At 42.7% G+C, this 20,160-nt stretch overlaps 1 protein-coding gene across 1 annotated transcript in view; it reads left to right on the forward strand.

The window, feature by feature from the left end:
• The window catches only part of VPS4B (vacuolar protein sorting 4 homolog B), a 33,410-nt gene extending 13,796 nt beyond the window's left edge, over window positions 1-19,614 (forward strand). The window contains exons 4-11 of the mRNA XM_075585844.1: window positions 1,674-1,738; window positions 4,679-4,798; window positions 5,691-5,847; window positions 6,050-6,198; window positions 6,473-6,554; window positions 9,253-9,472; window positions 16,929-17,069; window positions 17,813-19,614. Coding sequence (XP_075441959.1) covers window positions 1,674-1,738; window positions 4,679-4,798; window positions 5,691-5,847; window positions 6,050-6,198; window positions 6,473-6,554; window positions 9,253-9,472; window positions 16,929-17,069; window positions 17,813-17,914 — 1,036 coding nt within the window. The 3' untranslated portion in view covers window positions 17,915-19,614. The remainder of the gene's footprint in view (window positions 1-1,673; window positions 1,739-4,678; window positions 4,799-5,690; window positions 5,848-6,049; window positions 6,199-6,472; window positions 6,555-9,252; window positions 9,473-16,928; window positions 17,070-17,812) is intronic.
• Window positions 19,615-20,160: the final 546 nt, after the last annotated feature.

Consider the following 20,160-nt stretch of genomic DNA (forward strand, 5'->3'; position numbering starts at 1 on the left):
CTGTATATAATCAGTCTTGTATAAAGATGTCCATGTGGAGGTAACTGTCTTCGTTATGTTAACAGCTGTGGTGCATCAGTTGTAACGTTTCCCTGTATCATTAAAAGGATTTGTGACGGTAGGAGTTAACCAGGCTATCTAATAAAGGTTAAGCCCTCTTGTTACCCCTGAAACCATGGGGGACCCTGGTAGCTCCATAAGCCAGGGACTACACATGTAAAAATAAAGTGACCCCTGCTTTTTTCTGTTTTCATGTTCCTTTTGCCCTAGAACTGTGACATTTCTTGTGTCGGTTTTAGGGGGGATATTTGGGTAGAAATGCAATTGTTTGCAGGAGTTTGGTGGCTGAAGTTGCTGGTAGTGCTTTAATTCTCCCCAGCGAGCTAGCATAATTTGCCGGTACACGGGGTGAATTACATCGGGGCAACCCAGTGTCCCCCTGACTCCTGGATTTCGAGCCCAAATATCTCAAATCCATTCCCCTTATAAGTAGAAGGTTCCCCAAAGTATATTCTTTATTAAAGTGTACTTTATAATGTGTTCTACATTTACTGTAAGGCTCTATGCTGTCAGCCAGGGCATCTGGCTACGGTGCCAGCAAGTCTGCATAGAGTCCGTAGTTCAAAGAGGGGACGGGATGTTGAGCTGTCGATGCGAAGTGGCTAGGGCAGGGTGGAGTACTGGATCTGGAGAACAGAGACCCCCTGTGGGGAGGACCCTCTGGTCTGCCACACTCAGTGGAGCTGCCCAGTAGGCGGCAATGGATTGACTGGGGAAGCGGCAGAATGTCGGCGCGTTTCCCATATGTCATGTCCTGGCCACGGGGCATTCCGAGCCAGCTTGACACGCCCCTCTGACGTCAGCCAAAAGACGAGCCCTTTTTCCTATTGGCTGGCGGGGAGGAATTCCCACCCTCTGGTCGCTGCTCCTACCTCCATTCTAAGGATAGCTTAGCGGAGGGTATGTAAGGAGATGGCCGAGTCAGAGTACCAGACCATCCAGTGTCTTATGGCGATGAAGCTAGGGCGGGCTTTTCAAAGTTGATTTGTTCAAAATAGCAGAGCAAACGGCTTCGTTTTGAAGCTAGAAAAGCCTGCCTCGCAGATATTAAGTCCTGGTGAGGACGCCCAGAACAAGGTTCTGATCAGGGTAAGCCTTTTTCATGCGGTGCCCTGCACATATGAAAGGCTAGATCTCAATCTCCAGACCCCTTTAAGTGTGTATATTTCTGAGTTTTGTGTTTTTGTTGTATTTCCGAGGTTTTATCCAAATAAACCCCTGTTTATTTCATTGCCTTGTTTTGCGTTTTGACTGATCACAAAAATATAAAAGACCTGGTCTACCGTGACGGGGTTAAAGCAGCAATTGAACATATTACAGATGAGAAAAGAGCATGGACATAAAGTAAAGATGCCATTTATTGAATTCAGTCCCAAGCACAAAATTTGTTGAATTAGGAAGGAATATGACCCCCATTACAGTAAAACACATCTGCATTTCTAACAAATGAGTTGACTATCTCTTGATATTTACATCAACAGTTTACTTCATATAAGTTGTATAAAATAAAAGTTTGTTCACATTCTGTAAACAGAAATACATTACGTCCTCATTTTTCTTTGTCTAGCATATAATAAAAAATAGCGAAGGTAATTAGTTTTTATTTTATTTAGGGCTGATAGTGATGATGGAGATTCAGAAGACCCAGAAAAAAAGAAGCTACAGACCCAGCTTCAAGGTAACCTAATTACATTGTAGCTTGGGTTGAGAGACTCGTGCCTTCCAAGATCAGCTATTATTGTTTCAGTAACATTCCTTATTCTCCTATTTTACTTGAACATCTACTTGTCATTCATTTCATATCCACAAGATTTTCTGCTCAGTCTGTTAAAGGAGCATTCCAACAATTCTTTTTTTAATTGGGTGTGAAGCAGGTCGTCTCTGGAGCTGAATCTTGTTAATTTGGGGGATCCCTAGCATCCCACGATACATACCTCCTGAAGGTGCTTTCAGTTCCTTATGCATGTTTAAAGCTCTCGCGTCACACAGGCCAATATGAAACGACAACGGGTGGCATTGCAGCTTCCTTGCAGAACATTTAAATCTCCATATTCTTCACCCAGCCTGGGATACTGCTGGCAATACCTACAGTGGTATGCATCTCGGGAAGCAGGGGGTCCCCAAAGCTGAAATTAACACCGCTCAGATCAGGAGATGCCTTGCTTCATACCTAGATGGTAGCTGAACAGGGAAGGAAGGGGGAGGAGGGATCTTCGCTCTAACTATGAATAGAGTATAAAACTTTCTAGAATTAAATAGAGGTGCCACCGGAGGATCAAAATGCAATTAGCTAGGGAATAGGTAGATTTTTAAGAGTGTGCACCAACAAAAAGGATTCATGTTCTGTCTCTACCTATTCCCTAGCACAGCGGTGCGCAAACTGTGGGGCGCGCCCCCTTGGGGGGGCGCAAGATTATGTAGGGGGGTCGCGGGCTGCTTGCAGGAAAACCTGGGGGGCGGGCAGAGCTGTGCACGGTTGGCCAGACGCTCCGTGTTGCTGCTTCTGTGTCTGTGTCTTGCAGAGGGGGCGGGGCTTCTCTCTGCACACAGACAGCCCCTCCTTCTCTTCCTGTCTGCTTCCCGCACTAGTTGTGAGCAGCATGGGGGGTTGGGGGATCGGAGCATGTCGCCCCCTCAGGAGAAAGTGTGTGTGTGGGGATTGTGTGTGTGTGTGTGGGGGGGGGGGGGATTGTGTGTGTGTGTGTGGGGGGGGGGGGGGGATTGTGTGTGTGGAGGGGGGGGGTTGTGATTGTGTGTGTGGGGGGGGGGGATTGTGTGTGTGGAGGGGGGGTTGTGATTGTGTGTGTGTGTGTGGGGGGGATTGTGTGTGGAGGGGGGGTTGTGTGTGTGTGTGTGTGGGGGGGATTGTGTGTGTGGGGGGGGATTGTGTGTGTGTGTGTGGGGGGGGGGGGGGGATTGTGTGTGTGTGTGTGTGTGTGTGTGTGTGGGGGGGATTGTGTGTGTGTGTGGGGGGGATTGTGTGTGTGTGTGGGGGGGATTGTGTGTGTGTGTGTGTGGGGGGGATTGTGTGTGTGTGTGTGTGGGGGGGATTGTGTGTGTGTGTGTGTGGGGGGGATTGTGTGTGTGTGTGTGTGGGGGGGATTGTGTGTGTGTGTGTGTGTGGGGGGGATTGTGTGTGGGGGGGATTGTGTGTGGGGGGGATTGTGTGTGTGTGGGGGGGGTTGTATGTGGGGGGGGGTTGTATGTGGGGGGGGATTGTGTGTGGGGGGGGGATTGTGTGTGTGGGGGGGATTGTGTGTGTGGGGGGGATTGTGTGTTTGTGGGTGTGTGGGGGGGATTGAGGGTGTGTGTGGGGGGGGGGATTGAGTGTGTATGTGTGGGGGGGGGATTGAGTGTGTGTGTTGTGATTTATTGTGTGTGTGTGGGGGGGGAAATTGTGTGTGTGTGTGTGTGTGGGGGGGGGGGAATTGAGTGTGTGGGGGGGGATTGTGTGTGTGTGTGTGTGTGGGGGGGATCTAGTGTGTGTGTTGTAATGCAGTGGTGCGCAAACTGGGGGGACAATGAGGCGCAAGATTATTTAGGGGGGGCGCAGGCGGCGTGCGACAAAAACTGGGTGCGCGGGCCGGCAGACGCTTTGCGCGGGAGGACGCAAAAGCTGTGCGCGAGGGGCGGCCAAGAAGATGTGCACGGGCGGGCAGCTGAAGATGTGTGCGGGTGGCTGAACAGGATAGTGCCGGTGGCGGCAACGTGATGGTTTGTGAGTGCACGCGCAGGGGCTTCGGAGGTATGGGGAGGAGCACGCGCGAGCTCGGTGAAATCAAACGCCCCTCCCGGTGTCTGCCCTGCAATAGCGCTGTGGTCCTGCTCTCCTCCGCTGGCAACCTGCTTCGCTGTGATCCTCTGCAAATGAAAGGGTCGGCTGCCAATATATCACTCATACTATGAATGTACAGAAATAATGTAAAAAAAACTGTGAAAACACAACATTGAAAACGGGGAAAAATAAATAATAATGTAGGTAGGAGTTTGGATGACAATGGGGATAGCAAGACAAAGAGCAGGGAGGGGAAGGTAGAAACAAAAAGGGGGGGGGAGAGGGAAGGGAGGTAGCAAAGCAGTGGATGAATGCCCCCCCAAAGTATTGCCTTTGTGCACATACGCTCTCCCAAGCTTGGCGCTTGTGGAGACAAACAAAATTGACTTTGTGCGCTCAGCAGCGGTCAATACACACACACAGACACACACACAAATAGCCCCGATCCACGCTTGCAAAATTATGCAGGACACCTTGTGCTCATGCTTGGAGAGTTGGTGATGTCACCGCTCTCAGCGGCAGCGTGGACGCAGCCTAATTTTGCAAGCGCGAGCTGTTGAAATATGTAAGTATTTAAACATATTTGGATTTATATTGTATACCGTTTAATAAAGGGTCTTTTTTTTTTTTTCATGTGATTTTGATTACATCAGGCAGGGGGGGCCCGAGAAATTTTATGGATGAAAAGGGGGGCTCGGCATAAAAAGTTTGCTCACCCCTGCCCTAGCTCATACCTAGATGAAAAAGGGGAAAAAACACCTTGGGTGGAACTGCACCCTTAAGTTCCAAACTGAAACTCTCTACTTTGCAGTATTTATGATTTGGTAATTGTCTATTATATAGGTGCCATTGTTATGGAGAAACCCAACGTGAAGTGGAATGATGTTGCTGGTCTAGAAGGAGCCAAGGAGGCGCTTAAAGAAGCTGTGATTCTACCAATTAAATTCCCACATCTTTTCACAGGTGAAATCTGACGGTCATATTTCCATTGTACACAGCATCTTATTTTGGTTGAAGCAGATATCTTGTCTTTTTCTGGTAACTTGTTGAGATTTAACAAGACAAACAATGTTTTAGTTATAATCAGTGTTCGACAAACCTATACATTTGCTCGCCCCGGGCGAGTGGATTTAACCCCCGGGCGAGTAAATATTGGCCCAAGCAGCACACGTTTGGTACTAGATGGCGAGTAGATTTTTTTGTGTGGCGAGTAGATTTTTTGGTGATTTGTCAACCACTGGTTATAATAATAATAATGTTTTTGTATAGCGCTGTTAGTTTTACGTAGCGCCTTACAGAGACATTTTGCCTGCTCCGTGGAGCTTACAATATATGTTTTTGGTGCCTGAGGCACAGTGAGATAAAGTGACTTGCCCAAGGTCACAAAGACTCGACACCGGGAATTGAACCAGGTACCCCTGCTTCGAACTCGGTGCCAGTCAGTGTCTTTTTCTCACTGAGCTTCTCCTTCTCCCTATCTTAACGCCTATGTTAATCCCTTCAGCTTCCATATTTTCAAACTAAATATTACCAACTGATGTATATTTAGATCATCATGATCGTTAAAGAAATCTGACCCTTGTAAGCTCATAGGACAGCGTATGCCTTTTTATGTACAGCTAAAGCAAAACGTTCCTAAACTCCTCTCCCATTATCTTTATACCACCTATCTTCATACCAGAATATTAGTTCAGGTGAATGTTTTGTTACTTTCACTTGTATAATAGGGTTACACACAAGCTGAACGAAGCTTTTGTGCCTTCATAGAGGTAGATACCAAACTGTTCCATTCCTGGTTTTAGTTAATTGTATGCCATGTTGTATGTCGTTTTACAAAATGTGAATGCGCTCTTAGGTAAGAGAACCCCTTGGAGAGGCATCCTTCTGTTTGGACCACCTGGAACTGGAAAGTCCTACTTGGCCAAGGCTGTGGCTACAGAAGCAAACAACTCCACATTCTTTTCAATATCTTCCTCTGACCTTGTTTCAAAATGGTTGGGAGAGAGTGAAAAGTGAGTACAGTGTTTGGTGTTTTTAATGAGATTCATTGAATGCAAGAGAACAATATTAGCAAGAAATTTACAATGTCTATTACTTTTACAATATGGAGCATACATGTTGTGGGAAATGTTATTACACATGTTTTAGCTGCAACAAGGGAAAGGGAAAAAATACGATTGTAATAAAGGAATTGAAAAAGGAAATGTGTTGCAGGTTGGTGAAGAATTTATTTCAGCTTGCAAGGGGACACAAGCCTTCCATAATCTTCATTGATGAGATAGATTCCCTGTGTGGATCAAGAAGTGAGAATGAAAGTGAGGCTGCTCGGCGAATTAAAACAGAGTTTCTAGTCCAGATGCAAGGTAACAAATTGCCTTTAATCAGAGTTACAGATAATGGCATGACGTATTGAAGCAAATTTAGAGCCAAATGTACGTGAATATTATAACTTATCATGAGTCTCTTTGCATTATTGTATTTAGGTCTTTGCTGTTTTGTGCAAAAAAAGTGTCTTATGTTGCGTAACGCTTTCTAGCTAATGTACATGACATGTAGAAAACTGTTTTTTACATTTGACACAAACAGAAAACAGGGCGGGAGTCTTATTTTGTAACATTTGTATAAACTGTTTTGTAGGTGTTGGAGTGGACAATGAAGGCATATTGGTTCTTGGAGCCACAAATATACCGTGGGTGTTGGATTCTGCTATCCGGAGAAGGTAAGAACTAATACTGCACCTAATTCAGAAGTGTGCTTTTTGTTGTTGCTGTTGAGTCACCTTATAGAAAAGCTGCTGTTTTTGTAGCAGAAGGTTCCAGAATAGCAATCTTAACAAAATATGCTAGTTGAAGTTAAATACGTCAGAGTATTTTTCTATTTATTTATAAAAAGTTAATGCATGCTTGACTAGCTTTGAATAAAACAAATGTGATTTAACAAAAGGACCACCCAAAATCTGAAAAAAGTAATAGTGTAGTAGTTGAGGTCAACATTGTGCCTTAGTATTGTGTTGCACTCCCATGTTCCCATTAGTTAATATATTCATATCCCACCATAAAGGTCTCATTTAGCTAGTCCCCCTGTGTCCTCACTGATAAAATGCAGCATCTCCTTCCGGGGTTCTTGTATTTCTCATCTGCCCAGTCACTTCTGGTTAATTCTGTGTCTCAAACTTCCTAATTGTGTTTTGTGGGTTGTTTGGAACAGGTTAAAATGTCTCTTGAGGCCTATAATACATCCAAGAACACACCCCTGATGAAGTAAGAAACCTCACACAACACATTTTTATACAGTGGGGACTAGCTAAGCGAGACCTCCATGGTGGGATATGAATGTCTATATGTCTATACCAGGCCTGCACAACTCGTAAAGTGCGGAGGGCCAAACTGCTCCAAGGGAAAAAAAATTGGGCCGCACGGGTAAAATCATCATCATCATCGTCTCTCCTCCAGCACCTCATCATCATCCTGCACCTCCCATCACTCTCCCCCCCCTGCATCTCCCATCACTCTCCCCCCTGCACCTCCCATCACTCTCCCCCCCCTACCCCACAACCCATATCGGCAGGCACCACAACCAATAACAGCAGGCCCCACAACCCATATCGGCAGCCCCCCAGCCCATTCCATGTCAGCATCCCACCCCCAAGTCAGCAACCAGCATATCCCCCCCCAAGTCAGCATCATCCCCCCCCCAAGGCAGCATCCCCCACCCCAAGGCAGCATCCTCCATTTAAGGCAGCATCCCCCCCCCCCCCAAGTCTGCATGCCCCCCCCCCCAAGTCTGCATCCCCACCCAAAGGCAGCATCCCCACCCCCCAAGTCTGCACCCCCCCCCCCCCCCCCAAGTCTGCATCCCCACCCCAAGTCTGCATCCCCACCCCAAGTCTGCATCCCCACCCCAAGTCTGCATCCCCACCCCAAGTCTGCATCATCCCCCACCCCAAGTCAGCAGCATCCCCCACCCCAAGTCAGCAGCATCCCCCACCCCAAGTCAGCAGCATCCCCCACCCCAAGTCAGCAGCATCCCCCACCCCAAGTCAGCAGCATCCCCCACCCCAAGGCAGCATCCCCCACCCCAAGGCAGCATCCCCCACCCCAAGGCAGCATCCCCCACCCCAAGGCAGCATCCCCCACCCCAAGGCAGCATCCCCCATGCCTACCAGATGATGTTGGTGGCGGTAGCAGACTCTGTTGCCGCCGACGGTGGCAAAAGGAGGAGAGGAGGTGGTGGATGGCGGCGATGGCAGGTGAAGCAGGGGGAACCGCGCTCTACTAACAGACCCTGAAGTTCCGGGTCGCGGGACTGGTGGAACGCGTTCCCCTGCTGGAGCCGGGAAGGGGGTTAGGGGGGTTACAGGAAGCGCACGCGTTTGCTGGTGCGCGCTCCTAGAGGGCACAGACAGCATGCGGCCGCGAGGGTTTACCAGGGAGGGAGAGGAGTGGGGAGGGAGAGGAGGGGGGAAGAAGGGGGGGAGCGGGCCCGCAGAGGAGCTGCATGTTGCTTCCCCTTCCGCCCCACGTTGGGAGCAGGGGGGGGGGGAAATCGGGCCCGCAGAGGAGCTGAGAGTTGCTTGCCCTTCCACCCCACGTTGGGAGCAGGGAAGGGGGGGGCGGAGCGGGCCTAGCGCATGCGCGCCGGGACCGCAGGGAATCGGCGCCATTTTTTTTCAAAGTTTTGTTTTTTTTTTTTTGTTTTTTTTTAAATCTCATCGAGGGCCGCACAGAGAGGCCAGGCGGGCCGCGTGTTGTGCAGCCCTGGTCTATACAGTATGTCTTGTGTCAACATGTGAGTACAATATTTAATACAAAGGCACAATTTTAAACTAAACTACTACTACACTGTATATCGTTTCTTATTTTATAACATGGTTGCGCTGTGTGTTTTGGTGATGTACATTTTCTGAGAACTACTGAGTAAAGTTCACAAGGAGCTGCATATGTTGATGGCAGTTGAAGTGGGAACAATGTATTGTATTATATATTTTGATAAGATATTTTGAGCTCCATTCTAAGTTTTTAATTTTTTTTTTTTTAATTGACAAAACCACACCCTTGGGACTTGGGCAAACACAAAACAATAGTAAATCATTTTTTTTTTTTTTTTTATGAATTTGAAAATAGGACTTATTGGCAATACAGTAAAGTCTTAGCTATAACTTCATTTTTTTTGCTTACTGTGACAGGGAGGGGAGTTTAAGACTACATTTATTGTTTTCAGGAATATCAACCGTGCTGTGGCATGAGATTCTGCTTTTTGTTTGTTTTATTTTGCAACCATTTTATTAAAGCTTTGCATATTTTCAGTGCAATAACCTAAGTGTACATATCAAAACCACTTTTTTCCTACTGATGCTACATTTTCACAATATAGTAATATGTATACCATTTGAAAATGACATTCCTCTTGGTCTTAAGGTTTGAGAAACGAATTTACATCCCTCTGCCTGAAGAGCATGCTCGAGCTGCCATGTTTAAACTCCATCTTGGCTCGACCCCAACCCACCTTACAGAAGCAGACTACCGAGAGCTCGGAAAAAAGACTAATGGGTATTCTGGTGCTGACATTAGTGTCATTGTACGTGACGCCCTGATGCAGCCAGTCAGGAAAGTTCAGTCGGCTACTCACTTCAAAAAGGTAAATTTTCACCCATTTCGAGGGGCAATCCCTCCATGGACCAAAGTGTACTAATAGCAGGGACATGTGTAAAGCACCTATGCCTCTTCTCTTTTTTTTTTTTTTTTAAATAAATTTCCCTAGGTGGAAGCAGGGGGTTACTGGAACTGAACTATGTTAATTTTTGCTCCGGGGGACAACTGCTTCCTGAGATACTTGCATGTATATGGGCTGCCAGTATCTCTGTGCTGTTGAAAGGTCCTGCATCATACGGGCTTTTAGAAAGCTGCAACTTATGACCTTAACTGCCATATTGGGTGCCCAGCCATGGTTGTCACTGGCGTCCCCTTTCGATGTAAGTATCTGTGGAAGCAGGGAGCCCCAGGAGCTGAAATCAATGCGTTTCAGCTCTAGAGATCCCCCTGCTTCAAACGTAGTAAAAAAAAAAAAAAAATGCTAAAAAAAAACCAGTTAATGGTTTTTAAAGGGGTTCATTTTGGATTGATTTTAAAACGTCTGACACCTGTAAAAGTATATTTAAATAATTATTATATGATGGGACTTCAGAGGTTTGATTTTCCCCTGGCTACACTCTTTTGTGGAATGTCACTGTGTTCAGCAAGAGTTAAAAACAAACACCTAAAAGTTTGAGGAAACATTTAGTTGACAAACACTGCCACAGGTGGCTTTCAAAGCAGCAATTGCTGTTAATCTGAACTAGGGCTGCTATTAGATAATCACCTTGGTCTATCCTAGTCATCCTCATGGTAGCTAAATATAAATGGGTTAATACTCCTTGCGTTAAGAACATAAATTGCTCCAGTCCTCGGGTATAAGAACACCCCTTTAAGGGCCCGAACAACTTTCCTTTTTGTTCAATTTACTGCAAAGATGGGAATGGTACTCCCTGTCACAGGGGACCAGGACAATTTACAGGGGATCACAAATGCCAGACAGAACAAAAGAGTTGACTAAAACACGTTTGTTTCAGCCAGAGCCACCAAGAGCAATACAATACAAAGCGTTGGGTTTACACTCGCCAAAACGGGTTATGGGGGGAATCCTATCTGGGTAAGTAGGCTTAACCAGGATGTCTTCCACACAGTCTCTGGATGCCACGGTACTGTAGGGATGCTATTTGTGTCCTAGCAAGTTTTAAAAGTTCTGCTTGTCTATACAACCAAGCCTTGTTCTGGATCTGTGGGTCTCCAGTAAAAAATCTTTGTAATAACACCATTTCTCCCAGACGGCACGTCTGGATCTCATTTAACAAACTGTGATCGGCAGGGGCTTACATAGTTTCCCGGTCTCCATCTAAAAGCACGGATGCTATGCGCCGTCCTATCGGAGCACGGATGCTACGCTCCAGGGGACGTCTGTGTTGGGCCCATCACAGAGCCATGGGATGTGATAGTGCGTTAGGACAGCCCACAGAGGTGGACTTGAGTGGGAAATTCAAACTGATCAATGGCAACTGAGTCAGTTGGGGCTAGGACACAGGCCTCAGTTTCCAGTTTGAGCCTGATACCTCCAGTAGAGATAGATGCCTCTGAGTCTGGGATGAACAATGGCTCTGCTTTTGGAGTGACCATTCCCCAGGCCTGAGTCAACACCCCTGCCCACTCCTCCAGTGTCCCAAGTACTTCACCCAGCCCACATTTACATAGCAGGCCCAGATTCCCTTGTGTACTGGATGGCTAAGTAAAGTACGTGCCAAAAACACAAACGAGCCAGTCGTATACATTACATTATATATGCATGGGGGAATAAACTGTTACAGGGGCGCTACCTCTGACTTTTCCTGAGCATTTGTGCCATCTTCAGCCAGGCCCCAAGGTCACAAGCGTCCCTATTGTGCACTGCTGCCTGCCGGCACACTTTCATGAACAGCCGGCTACACATGGCCCACGCTGCTTCATGAAAACTCCAATACAGAGAGTGACTTTCTTTACCCCTTCTGTGCTGCGTGCTCATTTACTGTTGAGACCTACTACTCGTCACTATGTCCTGTATGCTCTCTCACCAGAAAGCTGATTCTTGAGCCTCAACCTGTGACTCAAGCCCAAGAAATCTTTGACCAAGACTAAATATCTTGTGCCTGGAAATTGTGACGGCAAACTTCTGTCTGATTATGCTTCTATGACTGTGACCATCGAAAGTATAAGCTGAAAGTAAAAAAACTCAGAGATCCAGATCACAGGCATTTCTTGAACTGGTGGCGGGATAGTCTGAAGGTTGCCTAAGGCGGGGAGCGTTCAAGAAGAATCTGGGTTCCTTAAGCCAGAAGCAATTTGCAAACTTATTAAGCAGATGAACACATTAGAAATTGATACACAAGCTAACCTGGGGCCTTTGTGGGAAAATGAAAGAAGACTGGTTGCTTCTCCGTACATCTTTCTATTTTCCACGTTAATTAATTGGATGTAACCATTCGCTGAACAAATGTACCAAAAATTGAGATACGCCCCCTACCGTAGATTTGGCAGTTTACTTCCTGGCTCAAAACTGCCATCCCGTTTTGAAAATGGTTCTTTTCCTGACAGCATGAGGAATACATTTACCTTATTAGGAGTAACTTTTAAGCCAGCCCACAGCTGTTATGGAAGACCTAGTCCGCATATTCTTAATGTCGATCTTCAGAAAATCTGTACACTTTTTCTGACCTATACTTGGACATTATTAGAATAACAGCATAGTCTTCCTCCCTGTCAGTAACTGCTAGACGTGCTGTGGTTGAAAGCCTGGTCAGCAGATACATCATTTAGAAATCGGTTGATTTTTGATCACCTTTTATTGGTTCATATTTATTTGAAGAACTAAATAGTTTCCAAGTCCTAAAATATTTTTGCTTTCTCAAGCTAAACTTTTGTGTGTCCCACAGAACAAACGCCTATAAACCTGGGAAACCTTATCTTGGGCGATCCTCTAAAGTTACCACGGATCACAGGGCTCTGTATTTCATCTCAGGCCAGAAAGCTGACATTCTGGTGATTAATGGGGCAGGTGCTGTTAATGGGGCAGGTGCTGATCCTTCCACAAATTCATAAAACATAAAAATATATATTTCTACGTCCAGGGTTTCCATTACTTACTCTTCACTTCACCATTTAGCATAGTCGCTGCTCTGCAGACATTCACAAAGGTTCTGACTGTACACAAGAAAAATGGGAATCTTTGTCCTACCATAGCTTGAAGGCTGGTTGACCAAAGCCAGATCAAAAAAAGAGGCATGTATTCATTCCCGGAAAGAATTTGATTTCTTGTTGTGTACACATCCCATCGTCCCGGTGTTCCACCATCTCCCAAAGATCCACAAGTCACTAACCTGCCCGCCTGGTAGGCCCATAGTGGCTAGTATTGGATCTTTGGGAGATGGTGTATCACGCTATATTGATGGTTACCTTCAACCGCTGGTTCACTCATTGCCTTCCTTTCTGAAGGACTCTATCAACTTTTGATAGACCTAAAAGAGATCAAATGGAAAACCTCTTACAGTTGGGTTACTATGGACGTCACGACGCTTTATAGCATTATACAACACAACCAAGGGATTTCTGCTGTTCAGCATTATCTTCATCTATCCAAATTACCAATTACACTTTGCACGTTTTTGATTGAATGTATCACATTTTTATTAACACACAATTATTTTACGTTTGATTCACAATTTTTCTTACAACTTAAGGGCACTGCTATGGGGACTTCATTTGCACCATCTTATGCTAATTTGTTCATGGGCTTCTGTGAATCTATTTTTATTTTTAGTGATCAGAACCCTTTTAGAGAGCACATTATCTTTTACAGGCGTTATATCGACGATCTGTTCTTTATTTGGGATGGTGATTTTCTTTTGTTTGAAGCTTTCTTTAACACTCTTAATATTAACCAATACAATCTCAAATTCACCTATGATTTTGATATCCAACACATTGCATATTTGGACATAATGTTGTACATAGATGTCAATAAGGTTATACAGACGGACGTCCATAGGAAGCCCAATTCACGCAATGCGTTCTTGATGGCAAGCAGCAATCACTCCAGGCCTCTCAAAAAGGGGATTTTGAAAGGGCATTTTTTGCGACTAAGAAGGCTTTGCTCTACTGAGGAATCCTTTAATACACAATCTGAGGATCTGGTTCAGAGGTTCCTCAAGAGAGGATATAACAAAGTCCATATTTTGGAATCCCTTGATGTTGTAAAAACTCTAGATCGTACAGATCTTTTTACTAGTGGAAAGAATTATAAAAATAAGGATAAAAGAACCATGATGACAAAGAAAATGGACAATAGGCCCCCTTTTTTTGTAACGCAACAGTGTAAACAGGCAGACGCCATTAGACGTATCATTTACAAACATTGGGATACCCTAAAATTGGACAAAGATTTGCAAAATGTAGTTAAAGAGGGACCAAAATTTGTTTTCAAAAAAGCTAAGTCATTGGCAGGTTTTCTGTCACCAAGCCTGTTTCACTCCAATCATCCACATCACATTTCTAATATACCTAAAGGTTTTTTTAAATGTGCCCATTGTGTGGTCTGCCAATATGCCACACCACTGAAATGCATCAATGCGTTAAAACCTAAAAAAAACTATAAAAATATCTACATTTATTAATTGTAATTCCAGCTTTATTGTATACATACTTAATTGTGGGTGTGGAAAACACTACATTGGACGCACCATAAGACCACTGAAAATTAGGATAATGGAGCATGTCAGAGCTATAAAAAACCTTACTACTACACATCCGGTGTCACGTCATTTTGCCCATTGCGCACATGGAGGCATCCAGAACTTCTCTTTTTCGGCTATTGAGCATGTTCCTCCACCCATTCGTGGTGGTGACAGATTGAACATGCTCAATAGACGTGAGATGTTCTGGATCTTCACCATGGATTCCCTATACCCAAATGGGATCAATAAAGATTGGGAACTGATACATTTCTTATAAAACCATTTTATGTTCTGACTTTGCCTCCATTTTTTCATAATCTCTTATTATTAATGTATATGCTCATTATTAGGTACATAAATAATTAATATTATATACATTTCAATCCAATATATTTTTCTATTGAATCAATATTTGTATTAATATACTTTATTCTTCGTTTTTTTTCTGATATCCATGACTCTGATAGGACTAAGTTAATTTAATAGCGTATTGCTGGGTGATAACAGCATTATTATCTTTATAAATGTATCTTTCAAATTCTCTGTTTTAAGATGATAATTATACATATGTATCTCTTTAACTTTATTATTACTGCCATTATTTTTGTATTGAGATTAGTTTATTTTTTTATTTTTACTTAACCTAAACATTCATGTTTATTATTATATTTAGTAATAATGGATACACTATTATCAGAGTGATGGGTCTACTGATGGGTATATTTCTTCATGTTCCCAGTTATCTAATAAGAGTTAAACATTTATTTTATATCTCTTTATATGTGTTGCTTTTTTACTTCATGTACTTTTCATCTCTTTATTTAGTATGTTGTAGTCTATTTACTTCATTTTTTATTCTTGGGCAATGTCTGTGTTATGTGTCGTCACCAGGTTCATCAATCTGGCTATGTATGTAGTTTTTTTGTATTTCCGCCTTTGCTTTTTCAGCACGGAGGTGTTTCTACCCTATGAGGCCACCGTAGTTTTTTACGTGGATTCAGCTTCAGTCAGAGTTTTGACTGATTTTTGGCGCGAAATCACCTCCGTGGTGAACAGCATATAAGGGGGATCAGGGGAGACAGGAGTTACTCTTTGATAAAGTGCTATCATAGCGCGAAACACGTTAGAGGACCCTTTTAATGTAGCTGTTGCTACCATGCATCTGGAATAAAGCATTTTTACTTTTCACGGATCTGCCTCCAGCCCTAATTCTTTGCAGTGCTCCACCATCTTTCTACACAGACTTCATTCCCGGGCAGTCATCGGTGTTAAAAGATCATGGCTGGCTCATCAATCGGAAGAAAAGCTGCTTGACTCCAAAGAGATCAGATTTCTGGGAAATGTATTCGACATGAAAAACCAAAAAGTTTACCTCCTAGAGAAGATGCAAAAGATCTAGAAATTCGTTCAGTGCTTTAGAAGGAAAACCTCTCCCAAAGCAAGAGATTTTCTTGTCCCTCTTATGGACACACCATGCAATGGCAGACATGGTCCCCTGGGCAAGACTCCACCTGCAAGATCTTGGGGTCAACTTTTTTTTACAAACAAACAAAGATATAGAAAACCTCGAATCAATCTGAATTCAATCCAGAGCAAGAATATACTTGGCCTGGTGGCAGAGATCAAGCAAACTCGAAAATGGGAGTTTATTCTGTCAGTCTGACAAATTGTGACCACCATTGCCATTATATTTGGTTGGGGGATTATACTGCAGAATCTCCATGCCCAGGGACAATGGTAGTTACAGGAGAGAAATTATACCTATCTTATTGTCCTCATTCCATATTAATCAAGAAGTTCTCGTTCCATAATTGTGCCCACAACCAGGGAACAAATAAGAAAACGTATTCGTACCTTGGATGTTGTATGATCATTAAAGATATATCTTCAAAGGACAGAAAAGTTTATATGCAATACCATCTTTTCATTTTAAGTCAAAGGAAGCGTATGTCGACATCAAAAAGTACGATTACAAGATGGTAAAGAATGAATTCACCTGGCATATCGACAATCGGGGAAGGTTTCTACTTTGAATGTCTCTGCTCACTCTTCAAGAGCCAAGGTTGTATATCTTGGGCTAAAGCTAGCTCAAACATCAGCAGAATTAACTTGGGGAGCAGCTAATTGGTCTTCAGTCTACATTCTCTTAATGCTACTAGCTGAATTTGTGCTTCGTCCACACCAAATTTGATAGATTAAGTGTTACAGGCAATTGTTTAATCTCTCCCTTCTATCCTAATTTCTTTGGTATATCGCATTCAGTGCTTGCCATCAGGGGGATGACTAGGTCATATAGACATTTTCTTACAAATATTTCCTTCACCTCTAGTCCTTTAAGGTAGCAATAAATACTTCCTTCCTCTAGTTTCTCCAGTTTAGATAGGATAGGAATAGAAAAATGTGCATGTTTTTGTTACTGTGTGATAGAAATTTTGATTGCTCAAGGGGTGTTCTTGTATCTGGGGACTGGAAGTTGTTTAACTCTCCGGAATGTGGGTGTAGGAGTATTGACCGGTGCTAGCTACCATGAAAGGTTAGAGGAAAAGGAGAGACGGTAAGAAAATCTTTCCAGTTCTTAGTTTAATCTTTTCTGTTGGTGCTTTTCAAGACCGTAACAGCATGAAGATGGTGTCTCAGTGGAACGTGCAAAAAGCAACATGCTTATCTGTTTTCTAAGTAACTCTTGAACAGACCTAAATGTATGACACTGCAAACCTTTTTAAACAGTGGTGCAAGAATGATGAAACTGTAAACGTTAAACCTTGTTTTGTAACTAAATGTTTTTTTTATTTTACCTAGGTACGAGGGAATTCACCTACTAATCCAAATGTTATTTCCGATGATCTTCTTTGCCCATGCTCGCCTGGTGATCCAAATGCCATTGAAATGACCTGGATGGATGTTCCAGGAGATAAATTATTGGAGCCAGTCGTTTGCATGGTTGGTTCTTGTTCGTTTTTATAATTAATATTGTCTGGACTCTTCCCATTTGCAAATAGAATCAATTTCTTTGTTACATAACTACTTTTTATTAGATAGATTTCACACAGAATTACTCGTCTCCCCTATATATTCCTACCTAAGGAATCAGAACGATGAACAAAAGCACTGTTGCCTGTAGTCCTTAATGCCCCAGTACCACACTTTAAAAAAGATCGGTGGGCCTTTGGCAGATGTTCTAGGATTGGAGTAATGCTGATAGGATGTGCTGTTTATGTCCATCTTATTTGCCACCTGGCTAAGTTAGTTACCATGTTGCCTTTCTGTCATTAGAATTGACATACAAACATATGCATACGAAACCGTCTAAGGTCGCGATTATAGTGAGCGCGACGGTGTGTGTGATTTTGTGCGAACAAATGCAGAAGCTCTATCATGCCGGCCATAGTGAGCGCGAACGCGATGGAGCCACCACGCGGCAGAATTTTCAAAAGACAAATTATTTTGTATTTTCGTGTCACGTGAGCGGTTCAGCCAATGAGGGTGAGCCAGCCTGTTGACACATCCGCCAAAATGCGATGCCTACTATAAACGCAGCCTAAGAAGGATATCGCAGCCATGGCTATTTACTGTAGGTTAGCTAAGGATGCATGCAAGATGTTACATTGAAACAATCTGAAAATTGTAAAATCTGCTTTTAATGCTTAATCTTTCCCATACTGATCTAATGCTTTTCTTTGTAGGCTGACATGCAAAGATCGTTGGCTAGCACGAAGCCTACTGTAAATGAACAAGACTTGGATAAATTAAAGAAATTTACAGACGACTTTGGACAGGAAGGTTAAACCAAAAAAAAAACATTGTGGAGCAGTTGTCATTGGCTTTTCTTTCTCTCGCTTAGGTATTCTTGCCTCATTATAGATGGCATCCCAAATCATTGCCTATATAAGAGATCTCTTAAGTACCGTGGAAGTGAAGCCTTTCTTCAAAAGTTCACCAAGATTTTATAATCGATGTAATATCCATTCTAAAGTGTGCACTGCAGAAGAAATGCTAGTGCACTTGGTAAAATGACTACCATGGGCGAAACTCTGAAATAGTCAATTACCACTAGGGAATTCCATAGCAAATTGGTATTTGTTTTAAGCAACTGTATATGTGATATTTGAAGTGTGGACAGGGAGGATACTTGGCTACTGTTGAAATTGCTAGTGTTGTAACACAGGAGGTTATTTATTAAAAAGCGATCGTGTTGATCGGGGCACTGTTGCATGAAAACTCCTGTTTCCCCTATCTGCTATCTCCGATAAATAAATGAATAACCCCCTCAGTTTAATTTACTGAAAATGGTTTCCTATGTTGGACCATGCAGTGCTGCATGCAGATGATTAACACCTATGATATACATCCATATATAAAATGTACTACTATTATTCCATGAAATAGATATTTCTGATATAAAGTAATGAATAAATTGGAAGGAATACGTTCTGTATGATCGTTTGAATGGCATTTAGAATTTGTTTTTGTTTTTTATAATATACACACACCTCTGCTATGATTAGCAAAGAATACATTGCTACACTTTTTTTTTTGGTGATTGTTTGGAAGATATACCCTAAGCAAAATGAAGATTTGGTTTCTGAGTTTAGAAAAGAAAATGTTTCATTGGATTTCTTAGGAAGTTTCATCGTGCAGCTGTATTACTTTGCCATTGTAAACTGTTACACCTTTTTCATGGATCAATGAAATCAATACATTCTTTTGATGGTCTGTGTGTTTTTATTTTGATTGGGGAAAAAACAGTTTAAAAAGAATACAGTTTCTAGTCTGCTTGGTTCTATGTATTTTAGGACATAGTTTTAAAACGAGGTGTAAACTTTAGTTGTTATCCCTCCATGATTCACATGAACAAAAATGAGGCCTGTTTTAAATAAAACTGCACATTATTTAACTGCCTATACACAGAGAATAATTCTATATTTGCATTTTAGAAAGGTCCCTCTTTAGTGGAACACAAAAACACACAATCTCCATATTCAATATTCTGTTTAGTATTTCTGGATTATGTTGTGAGACTGAATGTAATATGCCACACTTCCCGTGTCAGAGTTTGACTTTGTGCCTTGTAGGTTAAAAGATGAAAGGTTCAGGTATGCAGAATGCAATACATTCCATGATCTTTCTTTGTTTTATTTCTTCTTGCTTAAAATAAGGTTGCATTCCCCTGTTCATAAGCAGGGAGTCTGCAATGTACAGTATTCAGTACTCGAAGAGCATTCAAGCACTGAACGGTTTAAGAACTGAAATTGCACATTTTCAGGATTACTTCTTTATATGGCACTTGTGTGGGGCTGGGCTTTTTTCTTTTTGTGTCCATATTTTATGTACTGTTTTATGTATGAAATTATGGAATTGATTAAACTTCTTGTATTTACTTAAGAAGTATTGTCACTACAGGAAAAGTTCTTTATTTCATCTTTTTGTTCATTTACATTTTTGTCTGTCATTTTTGGTCTAATAACTATTAAAGAGTTGTATGAAATGTTCTGTGTGCGTAACATTTTTTTTAATCTGCAAATATTTATGAAAGTAATGATAGTAACCCATGTAAAAACTAGATTTATTGCTTCGATTTTTCCATTTCTTTTAATACGTTTTTTCCTTTCAGAATTTCGGTGCTGTTTTTTGCGCTAATTCTGCAGCTAAAAGAATTGGCTTACATTAAGTGACCCATGGTAACTTCCTGTGCCATGGTAATTTCTTTATAAACTGTACTAACAGGCTATACTTAAATTTACTATACTTAAAAAAAAAATTTAATCAGCCTTTTGGAAATGAGACAGTAATAGGAGATTAATTTTATTGCACATTGCATGGGCCAGCTTACAAGTGGCCATTGTGATGGTGAATGTCATTTTTATTTTATTTTTGTCTTAAGGAGAATTGCATTTCCAGCAACAGAAGATTTGTTGCTCTAATGGAGTGCTCACCACAAAAAAGCGTGAAAGCGGGGCCGAGGTGGGGATAGATATATAACGCCGCGTTGGCGCGTCTAGAGTGTAGATTGGTCGAGGTAGCCGGGTCGGTG

Source organism: Ascaphus truei, chromosome 2 (genome assembly GCF_040206685.1).
Source record: "Ascaphus truei isolate aAscTru1 chromosome 2, aAscTru1.hap1, whole genome shotgun sequence".
NCBI classification, from domain to species: domain Eukaryota; kingdom Metazoa; phylum Chordata; class Amphibia; order Anura; family Ascaphidae; genus Ascaphus; species Ascaphus truei.